Below are 18438 nucleotides of genomic sequence, written 5' to 3' on the forward strand. Positions count from 1 at the left end.
ATCAGTTTTGGGGTGGCTGGGGGCAGTTGTAAACAGGGACTGGGGGGCAGAATTTGTCAAAAAAAAAGTCTGATGGCGTTCACTACTCTCTGTGGAGTGCGAAAAAGTGAAATGTTTTCCAAAATCTTCTCTGTACCAGAGTCCCAGGCTATATCCCCTTTGCTCAGAGATATAAAATGCATCTTCATGAAGGAATTTAGCATCACCTCCATAGTAAATCCAGCCCAAGGTGAACAAGAAAGTGCACTGAGTGAGCAGCCCACTTTACTTGTAGTATCACCATTCGTGCTGTGCAAAGAATGCTCCCACACCACTAGTCAACTCTCCATCTCTCTCTCTCTCTCTAAATATATATGTACGTATGTATGTATGTATGTATGTATGTATGTATATATAATATACCACTATATAAAATAAACACAGAGGCAGATAAATTGATTGCTATGCATCCTATCTAATTTTGCTGACAACAATCTCCAATCTCATTTATTTACTTGTTATGTTGTGCTGTTTCTTATTTTGTTTACCTCTTGACACCAGGCTGAGGATGTCTTAAAATACCAAGGCGGGGTCAGGAGAAATGAAGTTGGGGGCGGTACGAGATAGCGGGAATCCTTGTTGATCGAGTGGTCTTCCCCAAAAGGTTAGCACCTTACAGTAAGAAACCCTGGCTTGGCATCTAATCAGCTTGCAGGGTGCAGAAATGGAAAGGGGAGAATTAAAGATTTGGAGGAAGTAAGTTATGGTGGGGGGGGAGAGGAATGAGGTTATGAGTAAGAAACAAGTTATGTGCCTTCGTTAAAGATAGTTCTGATTCATACTGTGCTCCCTCTGTAGATTATTTATCTCAGAAATATGTAAAACTTGTTAACACTCTGTCAGTGTGCCAGGTGGTGCCACTTATGCTCCAGGCGTCAAATGATGCCAAGAAAAAAAAACTACACCAAGCACACCCACTCACACCTCTTCACATACTACACTCTTTCAACCCAGTGTGTATCCGAAGATCTGTAGACTGTGAGGGTCGATGAAGGATTACAGCACCTATCAAAACCTACATCACTAATAACGCATTCACTTTTTATTCAAATCGATACCAACTTTGCTGCAGATTCACGATCTCCGAAGATTTAAGCAACAACAGATAGCCAAGTTGAAGGAAGTTAATGACACAAGGAAAACCTGAGTAAGCGTATTGACATAACTAGGTATGGTATCAAAAGGCAGAGTCATCAACCGAGTCAATATCAGGTTGAAGTCCCACTTAACAGTGAGGTAAGGTGGAGGGGGTAACCTGATCACCAACAAAGAAATATCCAGATTTTGAAAAAGAGAGGTTTCATCATACCTATATGCTCTAATAGTCGACATCTACAACCCCTCCTTGGCAAGCTCCAAAGAAACACTTCGAACAATGAAGCTGCAATATGGATCAATACGTGCCTGGCGTATCACACTACAGAACCTCGTTTGCCTGTATCCATAGTGAAGCCTCATCCTATTCAATCTGGTGTCCATCCCTGACTCGAACACTTCACAAGACAGGCCTTATAAATCTCAGCCTCTCACGGGCCACGCATGTGTTTGCAGGCTCCTTCTCTTAGGATTCAATGGACACTGCACCCTACTGCAACAAAATATATATTCAAGAGCACTTAAAAGATAGGAAAACATGGGAAGGCATAGACCACATAGTGACAACATACATTTTGTATTCTGTTGATAAATCAACATTTCAAAGTTTCTACCATATGATTTGGGTGAATATGTTTGAAGACAATGGAGAGCAGTGATTTTCCAATGTGAACTTCGGGTTTTCTTTGGAATACCTTCACCCATCACCGAACAAGGAGGTGACTGTGAAATTGCCGTTTTCCTTAAAAACACAATTTAATTTGCAGCACATTTGGCAACGTATTCATATTTTAAATCTCTTCAGAAGGTTTGCATTGCTTTTCCCTTGGTACTGACTTGTTGAGTTAGTGACCCTGTAAAATGACAGTGCGTTATCCAAAGGACAATTATGTAGAATGTCAGAAACCTTGCCCTATATGTCCACCATCTGGTTTGTAGCTGGTCCTAAATACATAGTGGCAGGTGTCTTATACGAAGGAGCAATAAAAGAATGGCAGTCATCAGATGGAGAGGTCTGCATCAACTCATTACGAAAACTACCTGGCAAGGTGCCAATATCATGTGCATCCTTTTAAGTCGTGGAGAGTGTTAGACCTGTCAGCCCTTTGGGTGGTCCCTCCTCATCATTATTTATTTTGTCCCACTTTTGCCTCAAACCCTGTTTGAATTTTTCCTTTTTGGGAACCACCAGACTTTTTAGTGTTGCTGCAGATTCAGGGAGCCATTTTAGCTACCCCTGAAACTTCTGTCTGAGGGCCTGGAGCACAAAATGGTGGCCACCTGTGACATCACCAGCACCCACTGGAACCTACTAGCACCTTCCAGAACATTCCAGAACCCTGTGACAGTTGGAGGCGGTTTAGAATGTTGGGAAGCTAAGACAGAGAGTTGGCAGTTGGAGCTGGCAGTTGGCACCTGACTGGTGAGGAGAGAGCAGCAGAAACTTGAAGGAGGAAGGAGTGAAGCAGCAGGGGTGGAAACTTGTGCCTGGAGTGGGGTCCATAAACCCACCCTTGATACTAGTCCCTACTGACTGAGCCCAGCCTGGAGCCCTGTGTGGGAAGAAGCAAGAAAAACCATCCTAAGGACCTGGACAGCAGGAACAGGCCTTAGAAACAGAGAACAGCAAGATCCTGACCTGGAAACTGGTTTCCCTGGAGTCCGACGTCGAGTAGCCTGAGACCTGGAGCCCGAGGTGGAGAAGCGGCGCCGACTGGAAAGCGGACGTCGTACCCGGAGCCGCCAGAGGTCGAGAGAGGGCGCCGTCAGAGGTCGTGAGGAGTACCAGAGGTCGAGGAGGAAGTCACCCGAGGTCGAGTGAGCGGCGTCATCGGAGGAGTGAAGTCCGCCCTCCGGAGTCGTCGGAGACCAAGGTGAAGTGTACCGGAGGTCGGGAGTGAGGATCGCACTCCGGAGTCGCCGGAACCTGAGAGAATCGTGCCGGAGGTCGGGAGTGGAGGTCGCACTCCGGAGTCGCCGGAAACCTAAGGAGAGGAGCACCGGAGGTCGGGAGTGAGGATCGCACTCCGGAGCCGCCGGAAGTCGACATCGAGTCAAGGCCGGCCGACGTCATCGAAGTTGAGGTCGCCATCGGACCGGAGCCGCCCGAAGTCGACATCGAGTAAAGACTGCCCGACGCCATCAAATCGGAGGTCGAGATCGAGCCGAGGCCACCGACATCGAACCGGAGTCGCCTACCGGCGTCGTCAAGAACTGACATTGTGCCGAGGCCGCCGACATCAAATCGGAACCGCCTCACGGCGTCGACACGACTCCAGCGGCGTCGGAGCATCAGAAAAAGGGCAGTAAGTGGAGTAGAGGGCGCCTAAGGCCCTGTGGAGACCTGAGAGACTGCTCTAAGGGGCTAGGGAGGTGCTGGAACCAACCTGACTGTGCCAGGGGTGAGCTGGGACTAATCTAGAGAGGTTGTGTGGAGGGAGAGAGCCAGGTCTCTGGTATTCCCCCCTTGATCTACCTCAGTTTAGGCCTCAGCCTTGTCCAAGCCAGGGAGTAGACACCCTCAAGCCTTCCACATCCCCACAAGCTGTGCCTGGGCCAAATCAGCCCTTAGGAATTCAAAAGTGATCTGATTCTATGAGTGTCACTGTCAGCTTTTAAGTATTTATTAGGGGCACTGTATTTATTGTATTTAACCTATTTATTGCTTCACTGTATTTATTGGTCCACAGTATTTATCGATGCACAATATTTATTGGTTTACAGTATTTATTGCCTCAGAATATTTAATTGCCTGTATGTATTGCACTTATATTTATGCCTTCATTATTTATGATCACCCCTATTTATTGAATCATTAAGCCAGTATTTATTTGACCTGCACTATCTAAAAAGTTTGTATATTGTGATTGTTATTTATTTATCCAATCAGCAACTAAGAGAAAAAGAAGATAAAGAAAGATATTTTCATAATTTTTACGGTGTAGAGTCGTTTTTGGAACGGATGCACGCATGGTTATTGTATGGGTATGTCGTATGCTTAGCACGGAGCCTGATTCCTGACCACTCGAGCCAAGCTACCACAGTGTGTTGAGGAGGACACCACCACCCTTCCAGTGTGGGAGTGTGTTTTTCCAACATTAATTGGTGTTCAGTGGTGGGATAGAGCTGTGCCTACGTATACTCAACAGTAACTGTGGGTAGTCCATAGGCCTACACCGGGAGTTTTCTCAAAGCGGCCTTCCTAATTGTGGGTTTTTGTTTTTTTCCAAATTTACTCTGGTGGTGGGAGGAGGTATTATATAAGGTACCCCCCTGCATTGTTACTGCAAATAACTGTCCTCTGACCTGAGTGGGCAAGATGGAGTTTGTACTGGAGAATTTAGAAACGTACACTGTGGCCCAACTCAGGGAGTTTTGCCAGCGGGAGGGGGATTGTACAAGTACATGCCTCCAGCTGGTAGGGATGCATTATTGGCCCTCGAGGAGGATGAGCAGACCCACTACCCCACCATGAAGCTGGCGCTCATAAGAAAGTTTGGACTAACACCCGAAAAGTACAGACAGAAGTTCAGGGGTAGTCACAAACTGGGCAAACAGAATTGGGTGGACTTCCTGGACTATGCAAAGAAGGCACTAGAGGCTTGGATTCAGGGCAGTGAAGTGAGGAACTACGAGGGGTTGTTTGACCTAGTACTGAAGGAACACCTGCTTGAGAAATGTTTCCCTGAACTGCGTCAACACCTGGTGGATAGCAAGCTGACCAGTCCCCGGAAGCTTGCTGAGGAGGCGGACATTTGGGCTAGTACCCGGGTGTCCACAAGGGGGACTGGAGGGGATACTCAAAAGGCCGGACAGGGCGCCCCCCAGAAGAAAGAGGGAGGGGAAAAGAAAAAGGAGTTCTCCAAAGGCCCCCAAAATAACTTCCAAGGGAAGGGAACAGGATTCACCCCTAGGGCTAACCCACCCAGAAACCCTAATCCTGGCCAGAGTCAGCAGCCAAGGGTTGTCCATTGCTATGAGTGCGGTGGCGTTGGACACTATAAAGGAGATCCGAAGTGCTTGAAACGACCACCCCCTCCCACTGGAGGAAAGACCCCCGGAGTAGCTAGTGTAGTGCTCGGGGAGGAGATGCCCTTAACTAAGGGAAGGGAGTGGGCGGGTGTCACTTTAGTGTCCCTGGGAGAACGGGAGATGGTTCCTAAGATCCAGGTGCCCGCAAATACCGCAAAGTATGGGCAGTGGGTCACCATCAACGGCCAAAGAGGGGAGGCTCTGAGAGACACAGGAGCCAGTATGACTATGGTGCGTAGCCAACTGGTGTCTCCAGAGCAGGTAATTCCCGATGTACTCCACCCAGCCGCGATGGCTGACGGCAGAACAGGCCACTATCCAGTGGCCGAGGTTCCCTTTGAATGGGGGGGGGTTGCAGGTTCACTTCGAGTTGCCGTAAGCCCTGCCGTGCCAGTCGATTGTCTGCTGGGGAATGACATGGAGCACAACGCTTGGAAGGAGGTGGAATACCGGACTCACACTGAGATGCTGGGTACACCTGACTGGGCCTGTATTAGTACAAGGTCCGCGACTACCCGAAGAGGGAGTTCATTTCGGCTGGAGCCTGGAACAAAGGCGCAGCCAGCTGCCAGTCAAGGGAAGAACCGAGGACAGGAGGAGCCTGCCTCGGCGTCCCCACCCCGTAGGACGGATAGGCCACCGGAGGTGGTGGACCAGGAGTCTGCGGTGGGGGACGTTACCAACCTGGAGGACCTACCCATCCCGGCCGAGTGGCACGTGGAGGGAGGCCCGTCCAGGGAGGAATTCTGCCAGGGCCAGAGGGAGTGCCCTACCCTTGAGGGGCTAAGGCGTCAGGCCGAAGCCCAGGCAGCAGGGAACGTTGAAGGGAACTACAGTGTTTACTGGGAGGATGGCCTCCTCTACAGTGAACCCAAGGCACCCCTACATGGATCGTCACGAGCCTTGGTAGTCCCTCAACGTTATCGAGCCTTCCTTCTGGAGTTGGCTCACGAGATACCATTGGCAGGACACCTGGGGCAAGACAAGACCTTCGCCCGTCTTGTCCCACACTTTTATTGGCCTCAGATGAAAGTGTCGTCCGATACCTACTGCCGGACATGTGTGTCTTGCCAAGCCAGTGGGAAAACAGGGGTGAAGCTGAAAGCTCCCCTGGAACCACTTCCTGTCGTTAGCACCCCCTTTGAAAGGGTGGGCATCGACATTGTGGGTCCGTTAGATCCACCGACTACAGCTGGTCACAGGTTTATCCTGGTTCTGGTGGATCATGCCACACGGTACCCAGAGGCAATACCTCTGAGGACCATAACCGCACCTGTTGTGGCTAGGGCCCTGATGGGAATCTTTACCCGAGTGGGTTTTCCCAAGGAAGTTGTGTCCGACAGGGGGACCAACTTCATGTCAGCGTACATGCGGGCCATGTGGAAGGAGTGTGGAGTGACCTACCGGTTCACAACTCCTTACCACCCCCAGACCAATGGTCTGGTGGAGAGGTTTAACAAAACCTTGAAGGGCATGATCAGAAGTCTGCCTGAAAGCCTGCGGAGGAAATGGGACGTCCTCCTACCCTGTTTACTTTTTTCCTACAGGGAAGTGCCACAGAAGGGAGTGGGCTTCAGCCCCTTCGAGCTTCTGTATGGGCACCCTGTACGTGGACCTCTCAACCTGGTGAGAGACGGATGGGAAAGAACTCCCAGAAAGCTTCCCCAGGATGTGGTGAGCTACATGCTGGCCTTCCGGAGCCAAATGGCTAAGTTGTGGAAGCAAGCTTCTGACAACTTGGAAGCCAGCCAAGCAGTGATGAAGGCGTGGTATGACCACAATGCTCACCCGGTGGAGTTGGAGCCTGGCCAGAAGGTGTGGGTGATCGAACCAGGAGAGCTTAGCGCCCTCCAGGATCGCTGGTCAGGACCCTTTGAGGTGTTGGAGAAGAAGGGTAAGGCTACCTACTTGGTGGACCTGAAGACCCCTCGTCAGCCCCTGCGGGTGCTGCATGCTAACCGCCTCAAACCCCACCACGAGAGGCCCGAAGTCATCTTGATGATGGTGACTGACGGAGGAGAGGACGTGGAAAGCGAGCCTCTCCCTGATCTGTTTGCGTCTCAAGAGAAGGATGGGTCGGTGGAGGGAGTGATTCTCTCCCCATCTCTAACTCCTGAACAGCAGGAGGACTGTCGCCAGGTCCTGGGGCAGTACTCCTCGTTGTTCTCCCTTGTCCTGGGTAGGACTCACCTGTGCGTCCATGACGTGGACACAGGAGACAGCCCACCTGTGAAGTCCAAGATCTACCGGATGTCAGACAAGGTGAAGGCCAGCATTCATAGTGAAGTCACTAAGATGCTGGAGCTAGGAGTGATCGAACCTTCTAGCAGCCCCTGGTCCAGTCCGGTGGTGTTAGTACCAAAAGCTGCACCACCGGGTGCCCAACCAGAACTGAGGTTCTGTGTGGACTATCGGGGACTGAATTCAGTGACCAAAACTGATGCTCATCCGATCCCTAGGGCGGATGAATTGATTGACCGGCTGGGAGCTGCCCAATATCTAAGTACCTTTGACCTTACTTCAGGGTACTGGCAGATCTCTTTGACTGATGGAGCAAGGGAAAGGTCAGCCTTCTCCACGCCCAATGGCCACTACCAGTTCTGTGTGATGCCCTTTGGGCTCAAGAACGCACCTGCCACGTTTCAGCGCCTGGTAAACCAGATCCTCACCGGAATGGAGAGTTTCTCTGCTGCTTATCTGGATGACATAGCCGTCTTCAGTAACAGCTGGGAGGATCACTTGCGTCACCTGCAAGCTGTTCTCCAGGCCCTGAGACAAGCTGGATTGACGATCAAGGCCAGCAAGTGCCAGATCGGGCAGGGGTCGGTAGTGTACCTTGGACACTTGGTGGGTAGGGGAGCGGTGCAACCCCTCCAGGCGAAGATCGAGGCCATCATGGCCTGGGAACCCCCCAAGACACAGACTGAGGTCCGAGCATTTTTGGGCCTCACGGGATACTACCGCCGCTTCGTGAAGGGGTACGGTACCATCGTAGCCCCCCTCACGGAGCTCACGTCCAAGAAACAACCTCGACGGGTAGTCTGGACGGAGGCTTGTCAGCAAGCCTTTGAGAGATTGAAGAAAGCCATGTGCGAGGCCCCGGTCTTAAGGGCCCCAGACTTTTCCAAGGAGTTCATTGTCCAGACAGATGCATCAGAACATGGCATTGGGGCAGTGTTATCGCAACTCAACGAAGAGGGTCTGGATCAACCCGTGGTCTTCCTATCCCGGAGACTACTTCCCAGGGAACAGAAGTGGAGTGCAATAGAGCGTGAAGCCTTTGCAGTGGTATGGGCTCTGAAGAAGTTGCGGCCATACCTGTTTGGCTCGCACTTCCTGGTTCAGACCAACCACAGACCCCTTCGTTGGCAGATGCAAATGAAGGGGGAGAATCCCAAGTTGTTGAGGTGGTCTATTTCCCTACAGGGAATGGACTTTCAGGTGGAACATCGGCCTGGAGTGGACCACGCCAATGCAGACGGTCTCTCAAGGTATTTCCGCCTTAGTGATGAGAACTCCCAAGGGGTTGGGTAGCTCTCCCCACTTTCAGCTGGGGGGGACGCGTGTTAGACCTGTCAGCCCTTTGGGTGGTCCCTCCTCATCATTATTTATTTTGTCCCACTTTTGCCTCAAACCCTGTTTGAATTTTTCCTTTTTGGGAACCACCAGACTTTTTAGTGTTGCTGTAGATTCAGGGAGCCATTTTAGCTACCCCTGAAACTTCTGTCTGAGGGCCTGGAGCACAAAATGGTGGCCACCTGTGACATCACCAGCACCCACTGGAACCTACTAGCACCTTCCAGAACATTCCAGAACCCTGTGACAGTTGGAGGCGGTTTAGAATGTTGGGAAGCTAAGACAGAGAGTTGGCAGTTGGAGCTGGCAGTTGGCACCTGACTGGTGAGGAGAGAGCAGCAGAAACTTGAAGGAGGAAGGAGTGAAGCAGCAGGGGTGGAAACTTGTGCCTGGAGTGGGGTCCATAAACCCACCCTTGATACTAGTCCCTACTGACTGAGCCCAGCCTGGAGCCCTGTGTGGGAAGAAGCAAGAAAAACCATCCTAAGGACCTGGACAGCAGGAACAGGCCTTAGAAACAGAGAACAGCAAGATCCTGACCTGGAAACTGGTTTCCCTGGAGTCCGACGTCGAGTAGCCTGAGACCTGGAGCCCGAGGTGGAGAAGCGGCGCCGACTGGAAAGCGGACGTCGTACCCGGAGCCGCCAGAGGTCGAGAGAGGGCGCCGTCAGAGGTCGTGAGGAGTACCAGAGGTCGAGGAGGAAGTCACCCGAGGTCGAGTGAGCGGCGTCATCGGAGGAGTGAAGTCCGCCCTCCGGAGTCGTCGGAGACCAAGGTGAAGTGTACCGGAGGTCGGGAGTGAGGATCGCACTCCGGAGTCGCCGGAACCTGAGAGAATCGTGCCGGAGGTCGGGAGTGGAGGTCGCACTCCGGAGTCGCCGGAAACCTAAGGAGAGGAGCACCGGAGGTCGGGAGTGAGGATCGCACTCCGGAGCCGCCGGAAGTCGACATCGAGTCAAGGCCGGCCGACGTCATCGAAGTTGAGGTCGCCATCGGACCGGAGCCGCCCGAAGTCGACATCGAGTAAAGACTGCCCGACGCCATCAAATCGGAGGTCGAGATCGAGCCGAGGCCACCGACATCGAACCGGAGTCGCCTACCGGCGTCGTCAAGAACTGACATTGTGCCGAGGCCGCCGACATCAAATCGGAACCGCCTCACGGCGTCGACACGACTCCAGCGGCGTCGGAGCATCAGAAAAAGGGCAGTAAGTGGAGTAGAGGGCGCCTAAGGCCCTGTGGAGACCTGAGAGACTGCTCTAAGGGGCTAGGGAGGTGCTGGAACCAACCTGACTGTGCCAGGGGTGAGCTGGGACTAATCTAGAGAGGTTGTGTGGAGGGAGAGAGCCAGGTCTCTGGTATTCCCCCCTTGATCTACCTCAGTTTAGGCCTCAGCCTTGTCCAAGCCAGGGAGTAGACACCCTCAAGCCTTCCACATCCCCACAAGCTGTGCCTGGGCCAAATCAGCCCTTAGGAATTCAAAAGTGATCTGATTCTATGAGTGTCACTGTCAGCTTTTAAGTATTTATTAGGGGCACTGTATTTATTGTATTTAACCTATTTATTGCTTCACTGTATTTATTGGTCCACAGTATTTATCGATGCACAATATTTATTGGTTTACAGTATTTATTGCCTCAGAATATTTAATTGCCTGTATGTATTGCACTTATATTTATGCCTTCATTATTTATGATCACCCCTATTTATTGAATCATTAAGCCAGTATTTATTTGACCTGCACTATCTAAAAAGTTTGTATATTGTGATTGTTATTTATTTATCCAATCAGCAACTAAGAGAAAAAGAAGATAAAGAAAGATATTTTCATAATTTTTACGGTGTAGAGTCGTTTTTGGAACGGATGCACGCATGGTTATTGTATGGGTATGTCGTATGCTTAGCACGGAGCCTGATTCCTGACCACTCGAGCCAAGCTACCACAGTGTGTTGAGGAGGACACCACCACCCTTCCAGTGTGGGAGTGTGTTTTTCCAACAGAGAGTCACATTTACTTCATCACCATCCCCTCCCTCCTCTCTTCCTCAGTGTATCCCCAATATCAGTAACCACAGAGGAGAGCAAAGTCATCCCTAGTCTCAATCAGACCAAACATCTGCTAAATGCTGAGAATGGCTCCTTGGATGTCAGCAATGCTCTCAGTTGCACCACCAGAAAGCATCAGAGGACTATCAACTCAAAAGGCAGTACTAGAGTATGGCCCTCCCATGCTGCAGCTCCAACACTACTCCTTAATCCAAAGCCAGAGGCTCTGTGAACTTGTCATTGGTGTGTGTGTGTGGTACTTAAAAATCCTCAGCAGCTTCGAGACCATGTTGAGGAGCAAATATGGTGGATGGGGATCAACGATGTCAACCACATGCTTTATTATGTGACTCAAAGAAAATGCCCTTTGAATGGAAAAAGTCAAAATGTGCCATTGAGGGAACCACAGGCATGGGAGTTGTTACCCCATCCCATGCAACCCTCTTGCCCCCACTGTGCACCAGGCTCAGAATCTGGCCCAAAGCCATTACCAAAACAACTCTAGGAGAGGCAGGGTCATTTCACCACCATTACAGAGGGAGATCTTTTTCCTTGGTTTCTCTGAGGGGTTCCAGAGTCTAAAATACAAGAATTATTCTTGAACCTAAACCGCTTATGATTTTCCTGCAGTAGAGCTGCTAAAGGACTCAAGGAAGACCTGACATTTTAAGTCCAGAGAGCAGCCCGTTCCTCATTATGAAGCATCTACTTGCATTCTGGAAGCTTTTTGGACCATCACCTTCCTCTTTTGCTACAGCTGTGGATCTTCGAAATCATGCCTAGGCAAGAATCTCACCTCCACGCAGCACAAAGAGCGTCAAGAGCGGCGCTTTTAGACATTACTTTGTTGCACTTGCTGTAACTTTAACAGCCCGAAGGCCATGTACTCACATTGAACAAAATCAAGAAACAAAGTCAATTACATTTGAACACATTTGACCACTGGAGCCCTTAGGCATGGCTGTGGGTTCCGATGTCCTGGCACCATGGTGCTGGAAAAAGAACTAAACAGGTTCGGGCTGGTTATACCTTTGTTCTGTTTGATGTAATAGAGATGCCTCTGTTTGAGAGATACTACAGCAGGAGAGACCGAGAGCTCCTTGGAGGCAGGAGTCAGCCTCTTTCATCAAAACACTGTAGGCAGCCACAGTCGCTCTGCGGTGTCACTGGAGCCATAAGGCACCCCCACTAGCGCCCTGGCATCAGTTTCCCATCCATTTTTACACAGCCTGCGAGGCAGACAGGCTGAAAATGACATCAAATAGGAAAGGTACATTGCAAAATCTAAACTTGGAACCTTATTATAATTATATATTATAATTATATTACATTATTATTATAATGACTGTAATAGAGAACAAGCCTTAACGAAGGGGAAGTTGGGAGGGTTGGTAAGGAATCCACCAGAACGATCGCTAGTGAAGTCAAGTAACGTTTACTTTTGACAGATACTTCCACCTCCACCTTTTGAATTTAATCTCCAAGCAGTACCCACCCAGGAGGTGGACTTGAAGGACTAGTTAAACTAAAAAGTCAAGGAGTACCGAGCGTGCAAAGTGACCTTCTCTCTGCACCTCCGAATACAAACAGCGATGTTTAGTGAAGGAAGGAAGCCCAATTTGTTGCCTTGCAGATTTCTACCATGGGAACTCCCCTTGCCAGAGCTGAAATAGAAGACTTTGCCTTGGTGGAATGAGCTCTGATGCCCTTCGGAGGGTCATTGTGTACCAAGGGATAACATACCTTGATGCTCAAGATGATTCACCTGGACACCGTAATCTGGACAGCTTTCTCCTTATTCTTATTGGTGCAGCCAGGGAAAAGCTGGTCTTCAAGCAGGAAGTCCTTGGTCTGGTCAAAATACAAAAACTGACCGCCCTCTTTGGGCCCAGCCTTTGAAGACTTTCCTCCTTTTCAGTGAGATGTGGAGAGGCAAAGACGGCAGGTAGGGTGATAGGTTGCCCTAAAAAGAAGGGTGTGAACCACTTTGGGCAGGAAAGCAGCTCCAGCTCTAAGAACCAGCTTGTTGGGATAGCAAGAGGTAAAGGAGGGCTTGACCCTCAGTGCTTGCAACTGACTGACACGTCAAGTCAATGTAATGGAGATCAGAAAAACAGTCCTAAAAGTGAACTGTTGTGACTGGCAACTGTGTAAAGGTTCAAAATGAGAGCACAATACGATTGTAGGGACCACATTATTGTCCGATGAGGCAATATGAAAGGAGAAGAGGGAAACATGTTGGTGAAACCATTCAGAAAGCTCATGACTTTAGAGGACTTGAACAACAATGGATGATCCGTGAGACACAAAAATGTCGACAAAGCAGATAAGTGGCCCTTCACCGTATCCACGACGCAACCCTGCCAAGCTAACAAGAGGGTGAATTGTTGAACATCCGATAAGTGAGACTTGAGAGAATCTACTGATGTGTCTGACCACCACTTGATGAACCTACTCCGTCTCCCAGAATACAGCGTTTTAGGGAAATCTGTACAGGCACATAAGATAACACCCACATCTTTAAGAGGCAGAGCAGAACAAGTTACTTATCTTCGGTAACACTCTTTCTGGTGGAGGCTCTATCTGGCCGCAGGCACCTCACCTCTTGAACCTCACCTCTTGAACATTCTCCAGATGTCAGACTGGATCATGAAATTTTCAGCAGGTCCTGTGTGCACCGGTAAATGGCACAGTACGGATCTGCAATTACACTGTTCTGCTCCGGAAATTGTGTGCAAATTGACCCTCCCGGTGAACCAGACTGTCTAGGCAATAATGCTTCATGACAGTATTGAGGCATGCACATGAAGCTGCTTGGCAAATGTCTAGGACAGGGATTTGGCGTGCTAACACAGTAGTAGCACCTCTGGCCTTGGCTGAATGAGCAGGCAAACCGTCCGGGGGCTGATTTTGACCAGTAACAGATTTTAATGCAGGGCACAATCCAGCAGAAGATGGTTCTCTTTTGTACTGCCTTGCCTTTTCTCGCTCACGAGAACCACACAAAGAGCTGATCATCCACCTGGTGTTCTTTGACACGATCTATGTAAAAGCTCAGCGCTCTTTTGGTGTCCAAACTGAAACGTTTCTGGATCCAGTCAGATGTCTAGTAAATATTCAACAGGGGAGGAATCTGGGGCTAGAAGTCTCTATTAGAAAAAGAATTCAGGTGCCCCATCTCCCTCAATTTCACGGCATGAAGGTGGAAGCTCTAGTAGTTTGGGTGCAGCACCTGTTCATCAGACTCAGACTGCAAGAGGAGGTCTAGCCTGTGAGGGCAACGTAGGGAGTGACACAGTTGCACCAGATCCACATACCACACTCTACATGGCCAGTCCTGGACAATTAAAATGACTTGGGTCCAGTCTAGCCGAATTTTCTCCCGCACTCGAGGAATTTAAGCGTATGGGGAAAACACACAGTGAAGTGCAAAGGCCCACTTCGATCGAAATGTGTCCCCTGAGGCCCTCTGTGTCCCCTGGCAATTTGAGGGCACAGCAATGGGCACTGCTGCGAGTGGAAAATAGGTGCACCTGAGGAGTGCCTCAAAGAGCGAACATGCATCGAATCACTGCTGGGTGAAGAAGTCTCTTGTGTTCAGAAAGGTGCCGCTGACTCAGGCTGTCCGCTCTAACATTCAGAACACAAGCCAGATGATTGACAAACAACCAGATCTGGTATCCTGAGCCCAGGAGCAGTGCTGTACTGCTTCTGAACCCCCATACCTCCCTGTTTGCTGACAAATCACATTGCAGTCTTGTTGTATAACAAGTTCTGAACAGACTGGCGCCTGAACATTGGGCGCCAGCCACATTGCTCTCTGCTCCATTAGATTAATGTGTAACATCTGCACCTCTGAAGACCAAAGGCCTCTAATTTACAATTCCTCCAGATGCGCTCTACACCCTAAAATGGAACTGCCCATGACCTCCATGGCTAGTGTTGGTGGAGACTTGTCGGGCACCCCTTTCACAAAGTTCTCCTCCACACTCCAGCATGTCAAATCTGCTGCACCGTCCTGCGAGATCAGTATGGAATATGACAGCCCTCTCCCTGTTGAAAACACTGCCTGCAGAGGCGCATCTGGATGGCCATCATTTGCCAGTGGGAGTATTGACCACAAGGATGTAGGACGGTAGCAGATCTAGCAGGCAAAGGTCAATCAGGACTGGAATGTTTGCTCCTGTCTGAAACATCAGAATCATGGCCTGAATATACGTTTTCTTGTTAGCGTCATGGAACTAGGAAAAGAAAAGGGGCGAAGGGAGCCAAGGTTTAGCCAGTCCACAGCATTCCAAAGGGAAAGCAAATGGGGCCTGAAGGCTTTCCATAGGATACCATAGCCCTGCAAAAGAGGCCAAACAGAGTTTAGAAAGAACACAGGGTGGGCCCGGCAGAGCAGGAATCTCCAGGTAGGGCTGAGGGATGGGTGAGGAAACCACAGGCATGGAGGACTCAGACATTGGCATTGGGTCTGAAGGAACTGCAGGCGACAGCTCCTCTTGGCATACAGGGACCAGTTCTGGTTCTGATGAGGAGCATATCAGAGCGCCACGGTGCCTTATCTATTGAAGTCCATGAATGCTGGGAATCATGTCAATGCTTCTGGTTAGACTTGCATTGGGAGGACTATGACGACGGCGACTCCATCCTCAGGTGAAGCTTTGTTGATCGTCCCTGGCCATGAAAAATGTGGACACTCTTTGTTTGATGGAGTTGGGATGCATGCTACTGTATGATTCACACAACTTCTTGTCGTGGCACCAAATACAGATGTTGTCTGGATCTATGATGATGGACATCTGTCCATCCCAGTCTCGTTTACAGCCTGAACTTTTAGGGGAGACAGCCATACACTGCTTCAGTTTTTTTTTTGAGGAAGTATTAAAAAAAAAAGTCAAATCAAACTGTTGAAAGAATACATGTCAATGCAGCAGAAAAAAGGGTACTAGGAAACTGACGTCAGGTCGCCAGTGGGGGAGCTTTATGGATCCACTAACGTCGAGATTGAGCCAGCTTCCCCTACCGGCACTGAGAGAGATTGAAAAGTTTCCGAATACAGTCTGACTTCAGGTATATCCAAAAAGTGAGGAATCAGCAAGTAGAAGTATCCATCAGAAATCAAACATTTGAAAAACAAGGGATGACGACTGACAGCAAAATTAGGATCAAGATTGCGGTTCTGGATTGCAATCAGTAACATACTGAATTCTTCGCCCGAGCCCAGGTTCAACCTCCAACTTTTACTGAGAAGTCATTTGTGCAGGCAGGTTGTACAGGAAGAATCACATGATGAGGTGCTCCACAGATCACATGTATTTTTGCCTTTGTGGAGCATCCTAACCTGATCTCCCTGTCTTTGAAGCATCGCAAGAGTTCTAGTGTATTTCTTGGGTGCACTTGGAGCATTGATATGGCCTCCTGGCACTGAGAGGCATCAATGGGATTATTCAAGCTCCTCCTTCCTAGAAAAAATAAAGTGCGGGGGGAATCAGCATTGCATGGATTTTTCTTCTAATAAATGTCTAGCACCCTTTAGCAACGGGTTAGTTAGGGAGTCAACGGACTGATACCAATAATTGATTGTGTACTTGAGTGGGTTTAGAGGGAAAGCCAGCACGTTTGATGATGCCATCGTTACTATCAATTGTGTAAAAGTAACATCACACAACATGTTCTGCAGATGAGCCAGTCACCCACCCAGCACACGCTGAGCAGCCTGGTAGGGCGAGGAAGGGAAGCCCACTGGTCACCCTGACACTTACCTATGCGCAATGGCCTCCTGCAGAAGGTGCATGCGATCCCAATAGGTTTCGGGTTCAAAGCCTGAAAAACACATTAACAGTCAGGTAAGTACTTAGTAGAGTGTAAGTGTTTACAGATTAAACTGCCTCTGTAGTTAAAAACTCCTCTTTCCTGGAGAAAAAAACCACTAGAAGCATAAAATACATCCAGATGGGAAAGCTGCTACATGTGTAAGTCGCAATTGCTTGGGAAGAGGCTACTGTAAGCAAAACCCATACTCTACTGAGAAAAGTGTATGCCTCTAGTGGCTTTTACACAGTATACATTGCACTCATCTGGAAAAAGTCTTTGAAAGGTATACACTTCATTCCTCCGAGAACCGGCTACTACAAGTATAAACTACTCTTACTTTGAAATAAGCTGCTGCACAGATAAATTACACTTCTCTGAGCAAGTGGTGGTACAGGTGTAGACCGTGCTCACCAGGGAGGGCTGTGACAGGTATAAACTACACTCCCCTGAGAAAAGGCTGCCACGTGTATAAACTACACTCCCCTGAGACAAGGCTGCCACATGTGTAAACTACACTCCCCTGAGAAAAGGCTGCCACGTGTATAAACTACACTCCCCTGAGACATGGCTGCCACATGTGTAAACTACACTCACCTGAGACAAGGCTGCCACATGTATAACCTGCACTCCCCTGAGAAAAGGCTGCCACGTGTATAAACTACACTCCCCTGAGACATGGCTGCCATATGTATAAACTACACTCCCCTGAGACAAGGCTGCCACATGTATAACCTGCGCTCCCCTCAGAAAAGGCTGCCACATGTGTAAACGACACTCCCCTGAGACAAGGCTGCCACATGTATACACTAAAACTACCCTGAGAAAAGTCTGCTATTGGTTAATACAACACTAACCTGAGAAAAGGCTTCCACGTGTATAAACTACACTTCCCTGAGAAAAGGCTGCCACGTGTATATACTACATTCCTGAGAAAAGGCTGCCAGGTATATAAACTACACTCCCCTGAGAAAAGGCTGCTACATGTATAAACTGCAACATGTATAAACTACACTCCCCTGAGAAACGTCTGCTATCGGTTAATACTACACTACCCTGAGAAAAGGCTGCCACATGTATAACCTGCACTCCCCTGAGAGAAGGCTGCCACATGTATAAACTTCACTCCCCTGAGAGAAGGCTGCCACATGTATAAACTTCACTCCCCTGAGAGAAGGCTGCCACATGTGTAAACTACACTCCCCTGAGAGAAGGCTGCCACATGTATAACCTGCACTCCCCTGAGAAAAGGCTGCCACATGTATGAACTACACTCCCCTGAGACAAAGCTGCTACATGTATAAACTACACTCCCCTGAGACAAGGCTGCCACATGTATAACCTGCACTCCCCTGAGAAAAGGCTGCCACATGTATAAACTTCACTCCCCTGAGAGAAGGCTGCCACATGTATAAACTTCACTCCCCTGAGAGAAGGCTGCCACATGTATAAACTTCACTCCCCTGAGAGAAGGCTGACACATGTGTAAACGACACTCCCCTGAGACAAGGCTGCCACATGTATACACTAAAACTACCCTGAGAAAAGTCTGCTATTGGTTAATACAACACTAACCTGAGAAAAGGCTTCCACGTGTATAAACTACACTTCCCTGAGAAAAGGCTGCCACGTGTATATACTGCATTCCTGAGAAAAGGCTGCCAGGTATATAAACTACACTCCCCTGAGAAAAGGCTGCTAAATGTATAAACTGCAACATGTATAAACTACACTCCCCTGAGAAACGTCTGCTATCGGTTAATACTACACTACCCTGAGAAAAGGCTTCCACATGTATAACCTGCACTCCCCTGAGAGAAGGCTTCCACATGTATAA

The 18438-nt window shown here is 49.2% G+C and overlaps 1 protein-coding gene across 11 annotated transcripts in view; it reads right to left on the reverse strand.

Moving 5' to 3' along the window:
• The window catches only part of DEPDC5 (DEP domain containing 5, GATOR1 subcomplex subunit), a 628116-nt gene that overhangs the window by 36723 nt on the left and 572955 nt on the right, over positions 1-18438 (reverse strand). For all 11 annotated transcript variants that reach the window (XM_085634591.1, XM_085634584.1, XM_085634590.1 and 8 more), the window contains one exon: positions 16553-16613. In XM_085634591.1, the coding sequence (XP_085490717.1) occupies positions 16553-16613 (61 nt within the window). The remainder of the gene's footprint in view (positions 1-16552; positions 16614-18438) is intronic.

This window comes from Triturus cristatus, chromosome 11 (genome assembly GCF_964204655.1).
Source record: "Triturus cristatus chromosome 11, aTriCri1.1, whole genome shotgun sequence".
Classification (NCBI taxonomy): domain Eukaryota; kingdom Metazoa; phylum Chordata; class Amphibia; order Caudata; family Salamandridae; genus Triturus; species Triturus cristatus.